Source organism: Coregonus clupeaformis, chromosome 21, assembly GCF_020615455.1.
Source record: "Coregonus clupeaformis isolate EN_2021a chromosome 21, ASM2061545v1, whole genome shotgun sequence".
In the NCBI taxonomy this organism is placed as follows: domain Eukaryota; kingdom Metazoa; phylum Chordata; class Actinopteri; order Salmoniformes; family Salmonidae; genus Coregonus; species Coregonus clupeaformis.
The window spans coordinates 37,401,034-37,420,561 of NC_059212.1; the positions used below are offsets into that span (position 1 = coordinate 37,401,034).

General features: G+C 43.6%; 1 protein-coding gene across 1 annotated transcript in view; it reads right to left on the bottom strand.

Annotated features, from left to right (window-relative positions):
• Window positions 1-324: 324 nt before the first annotated feature.
• LOC123481562 (receptor-type tyrosine-protein phosphatase S-like) overlaps window positions 325-19,528 on the bottom strand; it is a 141,728-nt gene continuing 122,524 nt past the window's right edge. The window contains exon 7 of the mRNA XM_045206038.1: window positions 325-341. Coding sequence (XP_045061973.1) covers window positions 325-341 — 17 coding nt within the window. The remainder of the gene's footprint in view (window positions 342-19,528) is intronic.

The window sequence follows — 19,528 nt, forward strand, 5'->3', positions numbered from 1 at the left end:
TTGCCATATTCAGTAAGCCTCTCCTCAACGCGCCCAAGAGGCTTCAAAGTATGCTCCTGACTTTTCAAAACTACAGCTTGATGGTCGTCTACAAGCCAGGACCAGAGATTTACATCAGCGACACACTGAGCAGGGCAACAGCACAATGTACAGGGAGAGGCACTGCCTATCAGCGGCATGCCATCTGTTCGCTACAGCAGGAACAACAAGATGTTCAACAGATCAATCAGGCAGACTATTTAAACGTCACAGATTACCGCCTAGCCCAGATCAGGCAACACACTGACAAGGACGAACACCTACAGTCACTGAAGTCCATGGTTCTCACAGGTTGGCCGTACCTGAAAGAGGAGACACCTTTCACGGTGAGAGAATACTGGACCTTTCCAGATGAGATCAGCGTGTAAAATGGCGTCTTGTTCAGAGGTCTGAAGGTCATTATCCCCCAAAAACTACGTCCAGAGATGCTTACTCGCATACACTCCTGCTACTGCCAGGCACGTGAAACATTATACTGGCCAAACATGCAAGCAGAAATTAAAGACTTTGTCAGCAGCTGTACCACATGCAACGAGTACACTCATGAACCGCAAAAGAAAACCATGATGTCGCACGAACTGCCCATAAGGGCCTGGAAAATCGTCAGCATGGACTTATTCAGCCACAGACAAAAGGACTATCTTCTCATTGTTGATCACTACTTTGACTTCTGGGAAATTGAACTACTCCCTGACTTGTCTGCAGAGATGGTCAGAAAGCGCTGCAAGGCGCAGTTTGCAAGGCAAGGCCAGCCTGACAAGGTCATCACGGACAATGGCCCACAATTCACTGCACAGTTCAAGCGTTTCACCTCAGAATGGGAGTTTGACCACATGACCTCCAAGACACCCAAAGGCAAATGTCAAGGCAGAGTCAGCTGTCAAGATTGCAAAAAAACTGTTACGCAAGGCCTTGCGTGACAGCAACGACCCCTGGAAAGCCATCTTACAGTGGAGGAACACACCCACCGAAAACATGGACAGCAGCCCAGCGCAACACCTTCTGTCCAGACGTCTGAAGACTACCATCCCCATAGCTAACAAGCTACTTGAGCCCTGTGTCATGGTTGGCGTCACGGACTAACTGCGCCACAGAAAGCAGCTCGCTAAGTGCTTCTACGACCGGAATGCACGAGACCTACCAGAGCTGGAGATGGGTGAAACGATAAGGATGAAACCGCTGCCGGGAGACCACACAGGACTTTGGAGGCTGAGCACGTGCCTACAGAGAGTTACACCACGTTCTTACCTGGTGGATGTCGGTGGCTTCCTCTATAGTCACAATCAGATGGATCTGCACTTAGCAGAGCAGACAACGAACCAGAACATGCCATACACTCACCTAGATGAGCTGGATCACAGTCCAGGCCTAAGGGCAAGGGCACATAATTGAGACATGAGCCAACTGAAGGTGAGGCTTCTACCCCACCAAGCTCTCCAGCTCCTGGCCCTAGTCCTACCCCTGTCAGAGGCCACACTTACTCATGGGTGGGTCGGCTGTGTAAGCCACTGGACAGGCTTACTCTGTAAGGAAAGGACTATGTTAACTTCTCCTCTGTTTATATATATTTAAAAAATATACAGTATATATATAAAAAAAGAGGATGATGACAACTTAAGTAAAAATAAAATGTAATGCATTTTCAATTGTTATGACTTGACTGTTAAGAACTTAATGTTGTGCCGTTATGTTTGCACTTTCTATTGAAAAGGATGATGTTACAGAATCTAGTTGATAGGTAATCGACTAGCTGGGCTGTTCCCCGGACCCTGTATGCAGGGACTTGTACAATGCTTGAACAAGGCTATTGAACTTTATATTTGTGTCTGTCTTTATTCTTTAATCTAACATGTCATACAGAAACAATCATTTTCTGGACCATTTAAAGGGGAAAAACACACAGATGCCTTCCCTTCATTTATCTGTCCAATTACATGTGTGTGTGTTTGTGTGTGTATCTGTGTGTGACAGCGGAAACATTGCTCCAGGTGCAACGAAACCAGGTCGCTTTCCAAAAATCACAGCCCTGCTAGGTGGAGGGTAAATATGCGTAGGCTGAGCTGAAACCCAGTTGTTTGTTGTCTAATATTACCTGAGAAACAGAGACGGTTTGACACTAACAGGAGAATGACAGGGAGAGAGAAGCAGGGAGATTTATTTTATTATTGTTACCTGCTCCCACACAGAGGAAGGCCATCCTCAAGGAGGGTTGGGCTCAGTATCTGATGTTAGTCAGCTTTATTGTAAAAGAGTCAAGAGGTCACAGATAGTAGAGAACAGATGAGTGTATAGGCTACACACTGTCAATAAGAACAGCTTGGTTTGTCAACATTTCCGCCATAGAGATATAAAAACTACTGTGTTTAATGATGTGGTTTCAACTATATTTACATCACGTCTCTGTGACGGATGTCAATTAAAGTGTAATAATATGGAAATGATGAGTGGAGTGTAATTATAACAAACTGTCTTAGGGCCTCTTTACACTTCACTATTTTGACGACACAAACTTGGTCCAGGACAGATACTTGTGTAGTGTAAAGAGATGGTTCTAGATTCAAATCTCTGTTTAAGAGAGGTAGTGTGGGAGATATCTACGCCACATACCCCCCTCTGAGTGGTACAGTGTAAAGGCGTCAGCATGCTTCAGTTCGGCTGGCGCCTAGCCGAGTTCGAACCAAACGAGTGTGCTCGCATACTCCCTTCGCTTGAAAAACAAGAAAAAAGCGGCAATAGTTATTTGTCCATTTTGAGACACCGTAGCCAGTATACACTTCCTCAAAATAGTCAGAATTAATCTAAGACAACTCTAGAAATCTGTCATTAATTTTGATGTTTTTGCCGGGGAGATCTTAGTCGCGCAATTTTATATCTAACTAAGATGTTTGGTGCAGTATTTCTCAATGAAAAAATGTGCATGAAAATTAGTCGTCTTTCTCTGACTGACAACAAAGACTTTTATTGAAAAATCCCTACTGTTGACAAATCACAGACGAGGTGCGTAAACTTCGGATACCGACTTCGACTTGCCTCAAGATTTTTTTTGGTGTGCCTGAACAGTCGAAAAAAACATTTCCGAAGTCCAAAGCGAACAAAAACATCACAAAATGTCGTCATAATACACAGTATGCACAAAATCTTCCGAACTGTTTTGGCTGGGAAGCATGCGGACACCTTTAAGACAACAGCTCTCCCAGACCACATGTTGCTGCAATAATTACCTTAATTACCTTCATATTAATAGACCACATTTTTGCTTAGCCAAATTGAAAATTAAAGGCTTAAAATATCCACACATTTGTAAATCATTACATTAATCAAGTGTTTACAAAACTATGTGCAATATGGTTTAGATGAAAAGCTCCTGTATAGTTTGAATTGCTATCCTTATTTTGTTTGTCTATATATGATGATATTTACGGTATGCTAATAGCTGCACTTACACTTGAAGCAGGAATGTGGCTTTGGTCACACCACATCCAAGTCTAGTGTAAATGGAAAAGTTGCAAATCTGATGTTGAAGAGAGATAGATCTCACCAGACATATATAACTCATGTAAATCCACCCCAAGGCTAATATAAACAGAAAAGTTGCAAATCTGATGTTAAAGAGAGATAGATCTCACCAGACATATTTTACTAATGTAAATCGACCCTTAGTGAGGGACATTAGCACTCACAATGATGTGTGAGGGAATGTGCCACACCTTACTCTGTGACTGTGAGCCATGGCCTTATCACTGCTTGATGAATTATATTAACACCCCTGCTATCTTAATGGCCCCTTCTCTCCTCTCTCTCTTTCTCCCTCACCCGTCCTCTACCCTCTCTCTCTCTCTGGCCCTGGGCCTTGATCCTGCATCCTCCCACTGTTTCATTATCCAGGGCTGCTTTCTATCATAATCCAATGTGTGTGTGTGTGTGTGTGTGTGTGTGTGTGTGTGTGTGTGTGTGTGTGTGTGTGTGTGTGTGTGTGTGTGTGTGTGTGTGTGTCAATGTGCGCATGTAGTATGTGTGAGTGTGACTCTCCCTCCAATCATTAGATAGGAGAAGGTGAGTATATAAGAGCCATGCAGGCTATTCCTCATTACTGTATCTCCTCACACTTCGTTGAAGTGCTGTGTTTGGGTTTCTCTTATCTCTGTGTTCCCCATGCTCCTCACAGCAGTTCCCTCCCACAGACCCAGTAGGCCTTCCTTACTCTCAGGGCCATGACCCCAATCAGGTGTCATATCAGTTGCTGTTTACGTAACTGTCACTGTAATGATAACAGAAGTTAACAGTATGTTGGAATCACAAAGACAGCAGTAGCAGTTTGTTTCTATTTTACTTAATGTGGAAAGTAGTTAATATTGAATTACTTTTATTACTTTTATTTCATTATGTTCTTCTCCATTACACATAGTCAGTATGACACATAGCATATGCCAGTGTATGCCAGTTTGTAACATTTTGCCAGCTCTCAGGGCAAGCCCTGCATTTAGGCTAATCCTGTTTTTACTTTCCATATTCCACTTAAAATCAACTGAAGGAGATGAGTCATGAAAGACAGAGACTTAAACGTGTTCAGAACAAGAATGCCGTGGCATGTTGTCAAGGGAATAATTAATAAGACAACTAAACAAAAAACAATTCACAACTGTCATTTTCCCCACCACACCGTGATTAGGCTGAACAACTGGAGCAGACAAGCCCACTGGGTATTTAGAAACAATTACTGCTCCTAAACTGATGATAACATTTGATTCATCATCTCTTTCTCTATGCAGAAAACCGTTACTAAGTGGGGCATACCTGTGGTTTTGCTACTGTAACAACAGGCTGTTTCTGATGTGTGTTGTAAGGTATAGGGTTACACAATGTTGTGTTTCAGAGTGTGTGTTGTCACTACAGTAGCCAGGCCCAACAGGCAGTGTGGAGGGAGGGGGAAGAGGGACAGTGCTTAAGCAGCATAGTGTGTGACCCCATCATTAGTGTTGAGCAGGGTATCCTGGAGGCTCATTTCCTGGTGTTTAAGAGGGCATCCTTTCCTTTCCCACTGCAACTTCCTCTGTTTTCACACCCAGAGAAGAGAGGTGGAGAGGTTTGCCTTGCCAGGCTTCTAGATGAGAGACACGCGTAAGCACGTACACACTATTCAATTTGGCCCCAACAAATGGCTGTCTAACAACCACCTACAACACCCAAACATATGCTCTCACAAACTAACACCAGGTTGAGTGACTTGTGGGTCTGCTAGGGTGAGAAGGAGGCAGATGCAATGACAATGGCTTTGGGCATACCTTGACCTTAGACCAATTAAGAAAGGATTTGTTACTTTAGTCATTGGAAAAGAATGCGTCTTTCGTCCTTGATGATGGTATATTTGTATCCGGGTCAATGACATAAAGAACAGACAACAACCAAACGGATCAAAATATATTAAGTGCCAGATCATTCTTGATTTTTCAAGATAACCTCTTATTCCCCAAATGACCCTCAAACAGATGACACTTAGGTGACCGAGGCTATTCCATGTTGTTTCTTTGGTTTAGTACACACTCTAATATTATTCCACTGTGGTGAGACAAGGACAGGTAATCAGATCCTTGGGATTCATTAGACTTGATCAAGGTCCTTGAACACACACATGCACACACACACACACGCACACACACACACACACACACACACACACACACACACACACACACACACACACACACACACACACACACACACACACACACACACACACACACACACACACACACACACACACACACACACACACACACACACACACACACACACACACACACACACACACATACACACACACACACACACACACACACACACACACACACATACACACACACACACACACACACACACACACACACACACACACACACACACACACACACCTCCTGTTTGACCACGTGCCCCTGTGGATGTTGATCATAACAGACAGGAAAGGCTCTTTTAAAACATTTCACTCTTATAAAAGTGTCTTCCCTGACACCTCAGTGGATAGGCGGCATGACCTCAGCTCTGCCAACCTCAGTCTCTGTTCCTGTGGCTGCTGACTTACAATAGTACAGTAGAGTAGGTGCACCAATACTGACACTCCATTAGGGACAGAAGAACATCAAGCCCATACAGCCGTAATACCTAGCCTACTATTTCTTACATGTATAAATAGCTAGAAACACTGGCACTTAAACAGTAGAGCCCATTTATATTCATCATAGTAAATGTCCTCATTATGTCAATGGATGAAACCAAAAGGAATATTTTCAGACACTACAATTGGGGAAGACTAAACAATAACTGTATCCCTGTGTTTCTCATGTTTCCACCCACACACCAATTAGGCGTGATGTGGGACAGAATTAAAGGCCTACACACTTTGCCGTGAGGAGCACTTGTTTTTCTCTCTGCATGTCAGAGAGAGAGCGAGAGAGAGAGAGAGAGAGAGAGCGCGGTGGTGTGCAGTCCAAGCACTCTGGTTGTAATGTTCCGGGAACTCCAGGGAAAAAAATTGGGAAAAAGAAGGCCATGAGGTTTTCTGGGTAATAACTACATCCCCCGGTCGGGCCAGCGTTTGGGCAGTGAGGGAAGAAGGAGGAGGAGGGTTTCTTCTCTTTTTTGTTCTGGCAGGTTCCACAGCCACCCCTCCACGGAAAGCCTACTCTGCACATTCTGCAGACAAGGGTCTTCAGGGAGGAAATAGGGAGGAAATTGTGCAGAAAATGTAAAAATCTGTCTCTCCCACTCTTTCTTACCCTCGCTCCCTCTCTCTCTCTCTCTCTCTCTCTCTCTCTCTCTCTCTCTCTCTCTCTCTCTCCCTCCCCTCTCTCTCTCTCTCTCCCCTCTAGCTCTATAGCTCTCTCTCTTTCTCTCTCTCTCTCTTCCTCTCTCTCTGATCTGTGATTGAGTTCTAAATGAAAGAGGCTTGTTTTGGGACCAGTGTGGCTGTCTGATGCCCTTGGGGTAGTGTGATTTGATTTCACTCCTTCCTTTATGTTTTAATTATTCCAGCCCTAGATGAGTAAAAGGCTGCATCGTAGCCCACTGCCAGAAATGTATATTATATGACCTTATTACGAAATAATACCAGGACATGGGCACACAGCATGTGAATATGGTTTTAAGACAAGCTCATACTGTAACACGATGCAATTGTAATAGATTTGGATTTATCTCCTCTGTGCCACTGGTTGGAAATCTGTGCAGATTTTTTTATAATCCCTGGCTTTGCCAAGAATGTGTAACATCGCTGTGCTCTGGAGGAACAGAAAACCTAAGAAGCAATGGCTTTGCGAGGTCTTGGTAGATTTCATCCCCTATACCCCATTAGACACTCAATGGTATGGTTCGTTTTGCATACTCAATTTGTCACTTTTACACTTTTGCAGGAGTTTGTTTAAGGGCTGCTCCAGTCCAGACTGTGTGTGTGCCTCTCTCTCTATGTGTGTACTGGGGATGAGGGGGCTAAGAGCTAAATTGAAGAAGTGGAGGTTTGGATAGAGTTAGGGGTCGAGAGAGGGTGGAGTGTTTGGGGGGCTATGATTTCGGGTGAAGGGGTTTTAAATCTTCTCAAGAGATCTCATTTGTGCCAGGTGGCCACACTTCCCAAGGTGCCCATAACAACCTGTACCACATACTGTCACCTGTGTGTGAGGTGATAGGAGGGCTCTAGCTGTCCCGCCCTGTACCTTTCTCATAACCTCCACTGGGGGGTGCTGTGTCTGAGAGACACACAGTGACTTCATCTGCCTCAGACTGAGCTCACAATAGCTTTCTTCTATCTGTGATGTGACACTGCGTCAAATAAGACATTTTAGAGCTATGATTTTTGAACAACAGAAACACCAATCTTGTTTGTAGTGCATTTGTAATACTCGTAAGAGGCTGTACAGTACTTAGCTACGTAGCGTAGCTTGCTACTACAGTTGAACAGACTTGTATTGGCTGTCTACAGAACTGTGGGTCTAAAATGGATACTCCCTCTCTCTTGTGATGGATTATGGATGGAGTGAGGGCAGATGTTCCAGAGTGTTTATCTGCCAATCAGCTGAGGAGGAAGTAAAGTGAAGGCACTTCCTGTATGTACTCACCCAGATTCCCATCACACACTGGGAATAGGACTGCTATGGGAACACAATCCCCCGGGTATCAAACCCTGTCAATGAGAATGTGAGTATAGAGAAGATTTACTGCCCTGAGACTGGATATTCAGCGACATAAAACAGTCATAGATAAAGCATATACTGTACAAGGTATGGGTATGGCAGTTGTATGTAATGTACATGTGTTGGAAATGCAGGGATAGCCTATACCACAATGTCATGTATAAAACATTTACTTCCATCACACATGGAATGGGCATGTCAGTACAATACAGTATGACATGCCTGTGTGTTGTTAAGAATGTGTTGCTGAATGACAGACACCATCACAGTCTATTAGCTTGTGGCCATGTGTTAGAAATGTGTTCTTGTGACCTTAGAACAAACCATTAAACCCATGTAACAGACATAACAAATACCATTAGCACACTGTTTATTTTTTATGTATATATATACAGTGAGGGAAAAAAGTATTTGATCCCCTGCTGATTTTGTATGTTTGCCCACAGACAAAGACATGATCAGTCTATAATTTTAATGGTAGGTTTATTTGAACAGTGAGAGACCGAATAACATCAAAAAAATCCAGAGAAACGCATGTCAAAAATGTTATAAATTGATTTTCATTTTAATGAGGGAAATAAGTATTTGACCCACTCTCAATCAGAAAGATTTCTGACTCCCAGGTGTCTTTTATACAGGTAACGAGCTGAGATTAGGAGCACACTCTTAAAGGGAGTGCTCCTAATCTCAGTTTGTTACCTGTATAAAAGACACCTGTCCACAGAAGCAATCAATCAATCAGATTCCAAACTCTCCACCATGGCCTAGACCAATGAGCTCTCCAAGGATGTCAGGGACAAGATTGTAGACCTACACAAGGCTGGAATGGGCTACAAGACCATCGCCAAGCAGCTTGGTGAGAAGGTGACAACAGTTGGTGCAATTATACGCAAATGGAAGAAACACAAAATAACTGTCAATCTCCCTCGGCCAAGTATTTGATACGCTGCCGATTTTGCAGGTTTTCCTACTTACAAAGCATGTAGAGGTCTGTAATTTTTTATCATAGGTACACTTCAACAGTGAGAGACGGAATCTAAAACAAAAATCCAGAAAATCACATTATATGATTTTTAAGTAATTAATTTGTATTTTATTGCATGACATAAGTATTTGATCACCTACCAACCAGTAAGATTTCCAGCTCTCACAGACCTGTTAGTTTTTCTTTAAGAAGCCCTCCTGTTCTCTACTCATTACCTGTATTAACTGCACCTGTTTGAACTCGTTACCTGTATAAAAGACACCTGTCCACACACTCAATCAAACAGACTCCAACCTCTCCACAATGGCCAAGACAAGAGAGCTGTGTAAGGACATCAGGGATACAATTGTAGACCTGCACAAGGCTGGGATGGGCTACAGCAAAATAGGCAAGCAGCTTGGTGAGAAGGCAACAACTGTTGGCACAATTATTAGAAAATGGAAGAAGTTCAAGATGACGGTAAATCACCCTCGGTCTGGGGCTCCATGCAAGATCTCACCTCATGGGGCATCAATGATCATGAGGAAGGTGTGGGATCAGCCCAGAACTACACGGCAGGACCTGGTCAATGACCTGAAGAGAGCTGGGACCACAGTCTCAAAGAAAACCATTAGTAACACACTACGCCGTCATGGATTAATATCCTGCAGCGCACGCACGGTCCCCCTGCTCAAGCCAGCGCATGTCCAGGCCCATCTGAAGTTTGCAAATGACCATCTGGATGATCCAGAGGAGGAATGGGAGAAGGTCATGTGGTCTGATGAGACAAAAATTGAGCTTTTTGGTCTAAACTCCACTCGCCGTGTTTGGAGAAAGAAGAAGGATGAGTACAACCCCAAGAACACCATCCCAACCGTGAAGCATGGAGGTGGAAACATCATTCTTTGGGGATGCTTTTCTGCAAAGGGGACAGGACGACTGCACCGTATTGAGGGGAGGATGGATGGGGCCATGAATCGCGAGATCTTGGCCAACAACCTCCTTCCCTCAGTAAGAGCATTGAAGATGGGTTGTGGCTGGGTTTTCCAGTATGACAACGACCCGAAACACACAGCCAGGGCAACTAAGGAGTGGCTCCGTAAGAAGCATCTCAAGGTCCTGGAGTGGCCTAGCCAGTCTCCAGACCTGAACCCAATAGAAAATCTTTGGAGGGAGCAGAAAGTCCGTATTGCCCTCGATAGCCCCGAAACCTGAAGGATCTGGAGAAGGTCTGTATGGAGGAGTGGGCCAAAATCCCTGCTGCAGTGTGTGCAAACCTGGTCAAGACCTACAGGAAACGTATGATCTCTGTAATTGCAAACAAAGGTTTCTGTACCAAATATTAAGTTCTGCTTTTCTGATGTATCAAATACTTATGTCATGCAATAAAATGCAAATTAATTACTTAAAAATCATACAATGTGATTTTCTGGATTTTTGTTTTAGATTCCGTCTCTCACAGTTGAAGTGTACCTATGATAAAAATTACAGACCTCTACATGCTTTGTAAGTAGGAAAACCTGCAAAATCGGCAGTGTATCAAATACAAGTTCTCCCCACTGTATATATATATATATATATATATATATATATATATATACATACACATACATACATATACTTATATACATACATATATATATATATATATATATATATATATATATATATATATATATATATATATATACATATCATTTAGAAATATATATATTTCCCTTTATTACTTTCCAACCCCACCATCCCTTCCCTACATAAGGAGTAAACTAGTGAACAACAATGCTTAGGCCTCTACTTCATGCTTATACATACTATTTACATTTTATGGTCAATAATTATATTTTGTTTGTTTTTACTCCTGAACTTCCTCCGATCATTTTCATGATGTCCATCTGGTATGCTTCTGTATGCCATATCTTTCTAACTGTGCTCTTTCACAAAAGCTCACAATATATAACCTATATACTTATTAGCACACTGTTGCAATGTTTTGTCACCTCACTTGTGAGGCCAATAATTCACAAAAAATCCTAAAAGAACCACAAGAGTAGAGTGGACAGCAGGGTGTTTCCACCGCCGTCGACCATTGAAGCCGATGTTCGTCCGAGAATAAAAAAAGTGTCAAATGAAAACATGGGATGTCACAGGAGGAAATGTGGTCACACGCATGTTAAATGTATCAGAAAAAAATAGATTTGGTAAATAAAGGAGAGGATGGAAAGGTTGTAAACTTCACAGGCTTTGGCCAAGGAGGAAAGAGACCCCTGTGGTCTCTGATTACTTTTCCAAAAACCTCCTCAAGCGGCCGTCCTCCATACAGGCTGTGTCCCAACAATATTCAAATTGCACAACACAGAGGCAGAAAGACAGGGTTCAGGATTAAAGCAAACAAGGTTGCCTGCCATTATGTCAGATTATGAAATGTGAGTTCAAATACATTTTACCTGATGTAATTAGACCGCTTGCAAAATAAAAAGATTTGCTAAAATTTAGCATGGACCAGAATGAGGCTCTCTTCCCACTACCTATTGTTCCTACAGCGAGGAATGACCAGAGAATGTTTTTGTAATTTATCTCCAGATTATTGTTGCCTGGAGCTCAAAATTACGTAGTAGCAGTATGCAAATTAGGGAGACAAATGAACAGCTCTTTCACAGATGCGATTCGGTTCCCGATGTTCACCAAAAGGATTTGTTCAAAATGAACTGTTCTTTTGGGAACGACCCATTACTAATTGTCACTTTTATACGACAGAATGACTCTTGTGAGGATGTCTCATCAAACAGGTCATCAGACAGGTCTTCTGTTCAGGTCTGAACCACAAACAACACAGGGAACCCGGCTCATTGCTCAGGCCGGGAGGGAAAACTTAATTGGACCTAGTTTCTAGGAGGGAGACTGGAGTATAGACTAAAGTTTTTTCTCCTAGATGGTTCTGGCAACAGAACTAAGCAGCAACAAAAGGCCAAGTCAAATGTCCTGTAAAAGGCAGGCTCGCAGGCTTGTGATTAATCTGTGTGTTGTGCCTTGACTTCGTCCGTCAGGCCTGACAGAGCTCTTAATGAAGCGTAGGAAGGGTTCAGATTCCAACTACAGTACAGGTAGAGAACCCGGAAGAGGTCTGGAACTAACTCAAGCTGATTACAAAAAAAGGGACGTTTAGATGTTTGTTGTTCAAATGTTTTTTCAAAAGCTTTGTAAAGATTGGGTAAACAAAGTTAAGGTGGTCTGTTTCCCATGGTAACAACAGGGGCATTCATTAATCAAAACTTGAAGGTGGTGATTCAGGTTGGGGGTCCTGGGTGGGGAATATTTAACAGAGGGAGGATTTGCTAATTAGTTAGGATTTCAATGGTGGTGGTGCTAATCAGGAAGAACCAGCTAGGGGGCTGTGGGACTCCTGGCCTGAACCTGATTACCATCAAATGGGCCAACAGCAGCAGTAACAGCAGTCAGCAGCAACAGCTGGGCCCAGGGACACTGCATTGTGGTGGTCAGTGCACAGCTGAGGAGGGAGGGAGGGAAGACATCATGGGGAGGGCAAAAGAAGGGAGAGAGAAAGAGAGGCTTTACTTATACATAATGTTTAAAGCCTCAACATTAGATGTACACATCATTTTGAACTCTCATATGTATGCCGTATATACTTCTCTCTCCTTGTCCCTGTATGTATCTCTCCCACTCAGTCAGTTCATTTATCCTGCCTGAACTACACTAGACTAGAAGAATGCAGTTTGTCTTCCCCGACAGGGATGATTGGTCCAGACAGAAAGATAATCAAGGGGGATTTCGGCCCATCTCCTTCTCAGACTTAGCATATCCCTCACCTCGGCCTCCTCCGATGCCAAGTTTAAGTACGTTCCTCAACATTGTGACATCCTACGTGATTTAACTTTCCTTTTGTGTCTCGAAACGCTCTCATTCTCTCTTGTTCTCTCTCTCTCTCTTCAAAACGCTCTCATTCTCTCTTGTTCTCTATCTCTCTATCTCAAAAACGCTCTCATTCTCTCTTGTTCTCTCGCTCTCTCTGAAAAGCTCCCATTCTCTCTTGTTCTCTCTCTCTCTATCTCCGAAATGCTCTCATTCTCTCTTGTTCTCTCTCTCTCTCCGAAACGCTCTCATTCTCTCTTGTTCTCTCTCTCTCTCCGAAATGCTCTCATTCTCTTGTGTGCTCTCTCTCTCTCTGAAATGCTCTCAGCTCTCTTGTTCTCTCTCTCTCTCTCCGAAACGCTCTCATTCTCGCTTGTTCTCTCTCTCTCTCCGAAACGTTCTCATTCTCTCTTGTTCTCTCTCTCTCCGAAACGCTCTCATTCTCTCTTGTTCTCTCTCTCTCTTCGCAACGCTCTCATTCTCTCTTGTTCTCTCTCTATCTCTCTCCAAAACACTCTCATTCTCTCTTGTTCTCTCTCTATCCAAAACACTCATTATCTCTTGTTCTCTCTCTCGCGCCGAAACGCTCTCATTCTCCTTGTTCTCTCTCTCTCTCTCTCTCTCTCTCTCAGAAACGCTCTCATTCTCTCTTGCTCTCTCTCTCTCTCCGAAACGCTCTCATTCTCCTTGTTCTCTCTCTCTCTCTCCGAAACGCTCTCATTCTCTCGTGTTCTCTCTCTCTCAAAAATGCTCTCATTCTCTCTTGGTCTCTCTCTCTCTTGCTGAAACGCTCTCATTCTCTCTTGTTCTCTCTCTCTCTCTCAAAATGCTCTCATTCTCTGTTGTTCTCACTCTCTCTCCGAAATGCTCTCATTCTCTCTCATTCTCTCTCTCCGAAACGCTCTCATTCTCTTGTGTTCTCTCTCTCTGAAACGCTCTCATTTTCTCTTGTTCTCTCTCTCTCTCCGAAACGCTCTCATTCTCTCTTGTTCTCTCTCTCTCCAAAACGCTCTCATTCTCTCTTGTTCTATCTCTCTCCAAAACGCTCTCATTCTCTCTTGTTCTCTCTCTCTCCGAAATGCTCTCATTCTCCTTGTTCTCTTTCTCTCTCCGAAACGCTCTCATTCTCTCTTGTTCTCTCTCTCTCTCCAAAACACTCTCATTCTCTCTTGTTCTCTCTCTCTCTCCGAAACACTCATTCTCTCTTGTTCTCTCTCTCTCTTTCCGAAACGCTCTCAATGTCTCTTGTTCTCTCTCTCAGAAAAGCTCTCATTCTCTCTTGTTCTCTCTCTCTTCGAAACACGTTTATTCTCTCTTGTTCTCTCTATATCTCTCTTCAAAACGCTCTCATTCTCTCTTGTTCTCTCTTTCTCTCAGAAACACTCATTCCCTCTTGTTCTCACTCTCTCTTAGAAACGCTCTCATTCTCTCTTGTTCACTCTCTCTCCGAAACGCTCTCATTCTCTCGTGTTCTCTCTCTCTCAGAAATGCTCTCATTCTCTCTTGTTCTCTCTCTCTCTTGCTGAAACGCTCTCATTTTCTCTTGTTCTCTCTCTCTCTCTCTCTCTCCAAAATGCTCTCGTTCTCTCTTGTTCTCGCTCTCTCTCCAAAATGCTCTCATTCTCTCTTGTTCTCTCTCTCTCTCTCTCTCCAAAATGCTCTCATTCTCTCTTGCTCTCTCTCTCTCTCGGAAACGCTCTCATTCTCTTGTGTTGTCTCTCTCCGAAACGCTCTCGTTCTCTCTTGTTCTCTCTCTCTCTCCGAAACGCTCTTGTTCTCTCTTGTTCTCTCTCTCTCTCCAAAACACTCATTCTATTTTGTTCTCTCTCTCTCTCCGAAACGCTCTCATTCTCTCTTGTTCTCGCTCTCTCTCCAAAATGCTCTCATTCTCTCTTGTTCTCGCTCTCTCTCCAAAATGCTCTCATTCTCTCGTGTTCTCTCTCTCCGAAACGCTCTCGTTCTCTCTTGTTCTCTCTCTCTCTCTCTCTCTCTCTCTCTCTCTCTTAGAAAATATCTCATTCTCTTTTGCTCTCTCTCTCTCTCCAAAACGCTCTTGTTCTCTCTTGTTCTCTCTCTCTCCGAAAAGCTCTCATTCTCTTTTGCTCTCTCTCTCTCCAAAACGCTCTTGTTCTCTCTTGTTCTCTCTCTCTCTCAGAAACGCTCTCATTCTCTCTTGTTCTCTCTCTCTCCGAAACGCTCTCATTCTCTCTTGTTCTCTCTCGCTCTTCGCAACGCTCTCATTCTCTCTCTATCTCTCTCTATCTCTCTCCAAAATGCTCATTCTCTCTTGTTCTCTCTCTCGCGCCGAAACGCTCTCATTCTACCTTGTTCTCTCTCTCTCTCTCAGAAACGCTCTCATTCTCTCTTGTTCTCTCTCTCTCCGAAACACTCATTCTCTCTTGTTCTCTCTCTCGCGCCGAAACGCTCTCATTTTACCTTGTTCTCTCTCTCTCTCTCCGAAATGCTCTAATTCTCTCTAGTTCTCTCTCTCTCTTCGAAACGCTATCATTCTCTCTTATTCTCTGTCTCTCAGAAACGCTCTCATTCTCTCTTATTCACTCTCTCTCTGAAACGCTCTCATTCTCTCGTGTTCTCTCTCTCTCTCAGAAATGCTCTCATTCTCTCTTGGTCTCTCTCTCTCTCTTGCTGAAACGCTCTCATTCTCTCTTGTTCTCTCTCTCTCTCTCTCCAAAATGCCTCTCATTCTCTTTTGTTCTCGCTCTATTCTCTGAAATGCTCTCATTCTCTCTCATTCTGTCTTTCCAAAACGCTCTCATTCTCTCGTGTTCTCTCTCTCCGAAACGCTCTTGTTCTCTCTTGTTCTCTCTCTCTCCGAAACGCTCTCATTCTCTCTTGTTCTCTCTCTCTCTCCGAAACGCACTCATTCTCTCTTGTTCTATCTCTCTCCGAAACGCTCTCATTCTCTCTTGTTCTCTCTCTCTCTGAAATGATCTCATTTTCTCTTGTTCTCTCTCTCTCTCCGAAACGCTCTCATTCTCGCTTGTTCTCTCTCTCTCTCCGAAACGCACTCATTCTCTCTTGTTCTCTCTCTCTTTCCGAAACGCTCTCAATGTCTCTTGTTCTCTCTCTCAGAAAAGCTCTCATTCTCTCTTGTTCTCTCTCTCTTCGAAACACGTTTATTCTCTCTTGTTCTCTCTATATCTCTCTTCAAAACGCTCTCATTCTCTCTTGTTCTCTCTTTCTCTCAGAAACACTCATTCCCTCTTGTTCTCACTCTCTCTTAGAAACGCTCTCATTCTCTCTTGTTCACTCTCTCTCCGAAACGCTCTCATTCTCTCGTGTTCTCTCTCTCTCAGAAATGCTCTCATTCTCTCTTGTTCTCTCTCTCTCTTGCTGAAACGCTCTCATTTTCTCTTGTTCTCTCTCTCTCTCTCTCTCTCTCTCCAAAATGCTCTCGTTCTCTCTTGTTCTCGCTCTCTCTCCAAAATGCTCTCATTCTCTCTTGTTCTCTCTCTCTCTCTCTCTCCAAAATGCTCTCATTCTCTCTTGCTCTCTCTCTCTCTCGGAAACGCTCTCATTCTCTTGTGTTGTCTCTCTCCGAAACGCTCTCGTTCTCTCTTGTTCTCTCTCTCTCTCCGAAACGCTCTTGTTCTCTCTTGTTCTCTCTCTCTCTCCAAAACACTCATTCTATTTTGTTCTCTCTCTCTCTCCGAAACGCTCTCATTCTCTCTTGTTCTCGCTCTCTCTCCAAAATGCTCTCATTCTCTCTTGTTCTCGCTCTCTCTCCAAAATGCTCTCATTCTCTCGTGTTCTCTCTCTCCGAAACGCTCTCGTTCTCTCTTGTTCTCTCTCTCTCTCTCTCTCTCTCTCTCTCTTAGAAAATATCTCATTCTCTTTTGCTCTCTCTCTCTCTCCAAAACGCTCTTGTTCTCTCTTGTTCTCTCTCTCTCCGAAAAGCTCTCATTCTCTTTTGCTCTCTCTCTCTCCAAAACGCTCTTGTTCTCTCTTGTTCTCTCTCTCTCTCAGAAACGCTCTCATTCTCTCTTGTTCTCTCTCTCTCCGAAACGCTCTCATTCTCTCTTGTTCTCTCTCGCTCTTCGCAACGCTCTCATTCTCTCTCTATCTCTCTCTATCTCTCTCCAAAATGCTCATTCTCTCTTGTTCTCTCTCTCGCGCCGAAACGCTCTCATTCTACCTTGTTCTCTCTCTCTCTCTCAGAAACGCTCTCATTCTCTCTTGTTCTCTCTCTCTCCGAAACACTCATTCTCTCTTGTTCTCTCTCTCGCGCCGAAACGCTCTCATTTTACCTTGTTCTCTCTCTCTCTCTCCGAAATGCTCTAATTCTCTCTAGTTCTCTCTCTCTCTTCGAAACGCTATCATTCTCTCTTATTCTCTGTCTCTCAGAAACGCTCTCATTCTCTCTTATTCACTCTCTCTCTGAAACGCTCTCATTCTCTCGTGTTCTCTCTCTCTCTCAGAAATGCTCTCATTCTCTCTTGGTCTCTCTCTCTCTTGCTGAAACGCTCTCATTCTCTCTTGTTCTCTCTCTCTCTCTCTCCAAAATGCTCTCATTCTCTTTTGTTCTCGCTCTATCTCTGAAATGCTCTCATTCTCTCTCATTCTGTCTTTCCAAAACGCTCTCATTCTCTCGTGTTCTCTCTCTCCGAAACGCTCTTGTTCTCTCTTGTTCTCTCTCTCTCCGAAACGCTCTCATTCTCTCTTGTTCTCTCTCTCTCTCCGAAACGCACTCATTCTCTCTTGTTCTATCTCTCTCCGAAACGCTCTCATTCTCTCTTGTTCTCTCTCTCTCTGAAATGATCTCATTTTCTCTTGTTCTCTCTCTCTCCGAAACGCTCTCATTCTCGCTTGTTCTCTCTCTCTCTCCGAAACGCTCTCATTCTCTCTTGTTCTCTCTCTCTCCAAAACGCTCTCATTCTCTCTTGTTCTCTCTCTCTCTCCGAAACGCACTCATTCTCTCTTGTTCTCTCTCTCTCTCCGAAACACTCATTCTCTCTTGATCTCTCTCTCTCTCCGAAACGCTCTCATTCTCTCTCGTTCTCACTCTGTCTCCGAAACGCTCTCATTCTCTCTTGTTCTCTCTCTCTTTCTGAATTGCTCTCATTGTCTCTTGTTCTATCTCTCAGAAAAGCTCTCATTCTCTCTTGTTCTCTCTCTCTTCGAAACACCTTTTTTCTTCTATGCATGATTAAGGTTATTATTTCTATTTTCTTGTTGTGGTAGTGTAGTGTATGAAGAGTTATGACTTTGCTAATTTTTTTAAGTGGAACCTGAGAGGATGTTTATTCAGTTTTACAGGGAGCCGTTTTAGAGTGACACCCCATAGAACAGAGGAAGTCTGTTTGTTGGAGACAGGTGATTGGACTGTATGGGAAATCACCCATATTTTGGTAAAGATTGTTAGTACTGGGTTGGAACAAAGAAGATCAGAACAGACATTTTATTTTGAGACACTGTTTTCCGGATGCTGCAGACGTCTGTAAACTTATGCTGAAATCTTGTGATATAAATAAAACTTATAATCAAAGTACAGCATAAGCGGACTCCTTTGTTTCAGAGCATAATTAGCAACGCTTTCTCGACACTACAGTAGAATTAAGTATATTGTTTTTCTTGTCGAAATTACGCTGATTTTGGTGGGGATTGCGGCCCGAATGGGGACGCCGTCCCTGTCACTTCGGCACGGCTTTAGGTGTGTTACTGAAGCTACTGTCACAGTGGAGGAGATTCTGGTCGCCGTAGGAGAGAAGTTAGGATATGAGAATGTTGCTTATGCGTCACGGATGAATAAAGCGGTGGTGGTATTCCTTAAAGAAGAGCGCCTTGTTGATCGTATGGTTGAGCATGGCGTACTTCTTAAAGGAATGTTTATTCAAGTTACGCTGCTTTTTTTCTCCATCAACAAGGGTAACGATTTCAAATGTACCGCCGTTTATTCCAAATGAGCTATTGGAGCACGAGTTATTGCGCTTTGGGAAGTTTGCAAGTTCAATTAAGGTTGTCCCATTGGGTTGCAAACACCCGGCGTTGAAACAGGTTATGTCGTTTCGGCGACAGGTGTTTATGTTTTTGGACTCACGGGAGCAGACTTTGGAGTTAGCGTTTAAAGTCAGGTATGAAAATAGACTGTATATGGCTTATGCTAGTACGGGTAGTCAACGGTGTTTTGAGTGTGGGGATGTTGGTCATAAGCGACATGCTTGTCCGAAAAGGGAGAAAGCAGAGGGAGGGGTGCAGGTGGTCCTCCTAATGCCTGGGCCCACAGATGTAGGGAGAGGTGGGCTGACAGCGGTAGAGCAGCCACAAGCATCTGTTGCTGAGGAACAAGTTGTCCGTGTTGAGGGCACAGAGTTGCAACTTGTACCAGAGGGAAATGTTATGCAGCAGAAAAATATTGTTGTAGAAGGTAAGGATGGATCTGAAGGGCCATTTCCTCAGACTGGTGAGGAGGTGCCCAGTACAAGTGCTGGGGTACAGGAGAGGGTACATGTGGAGC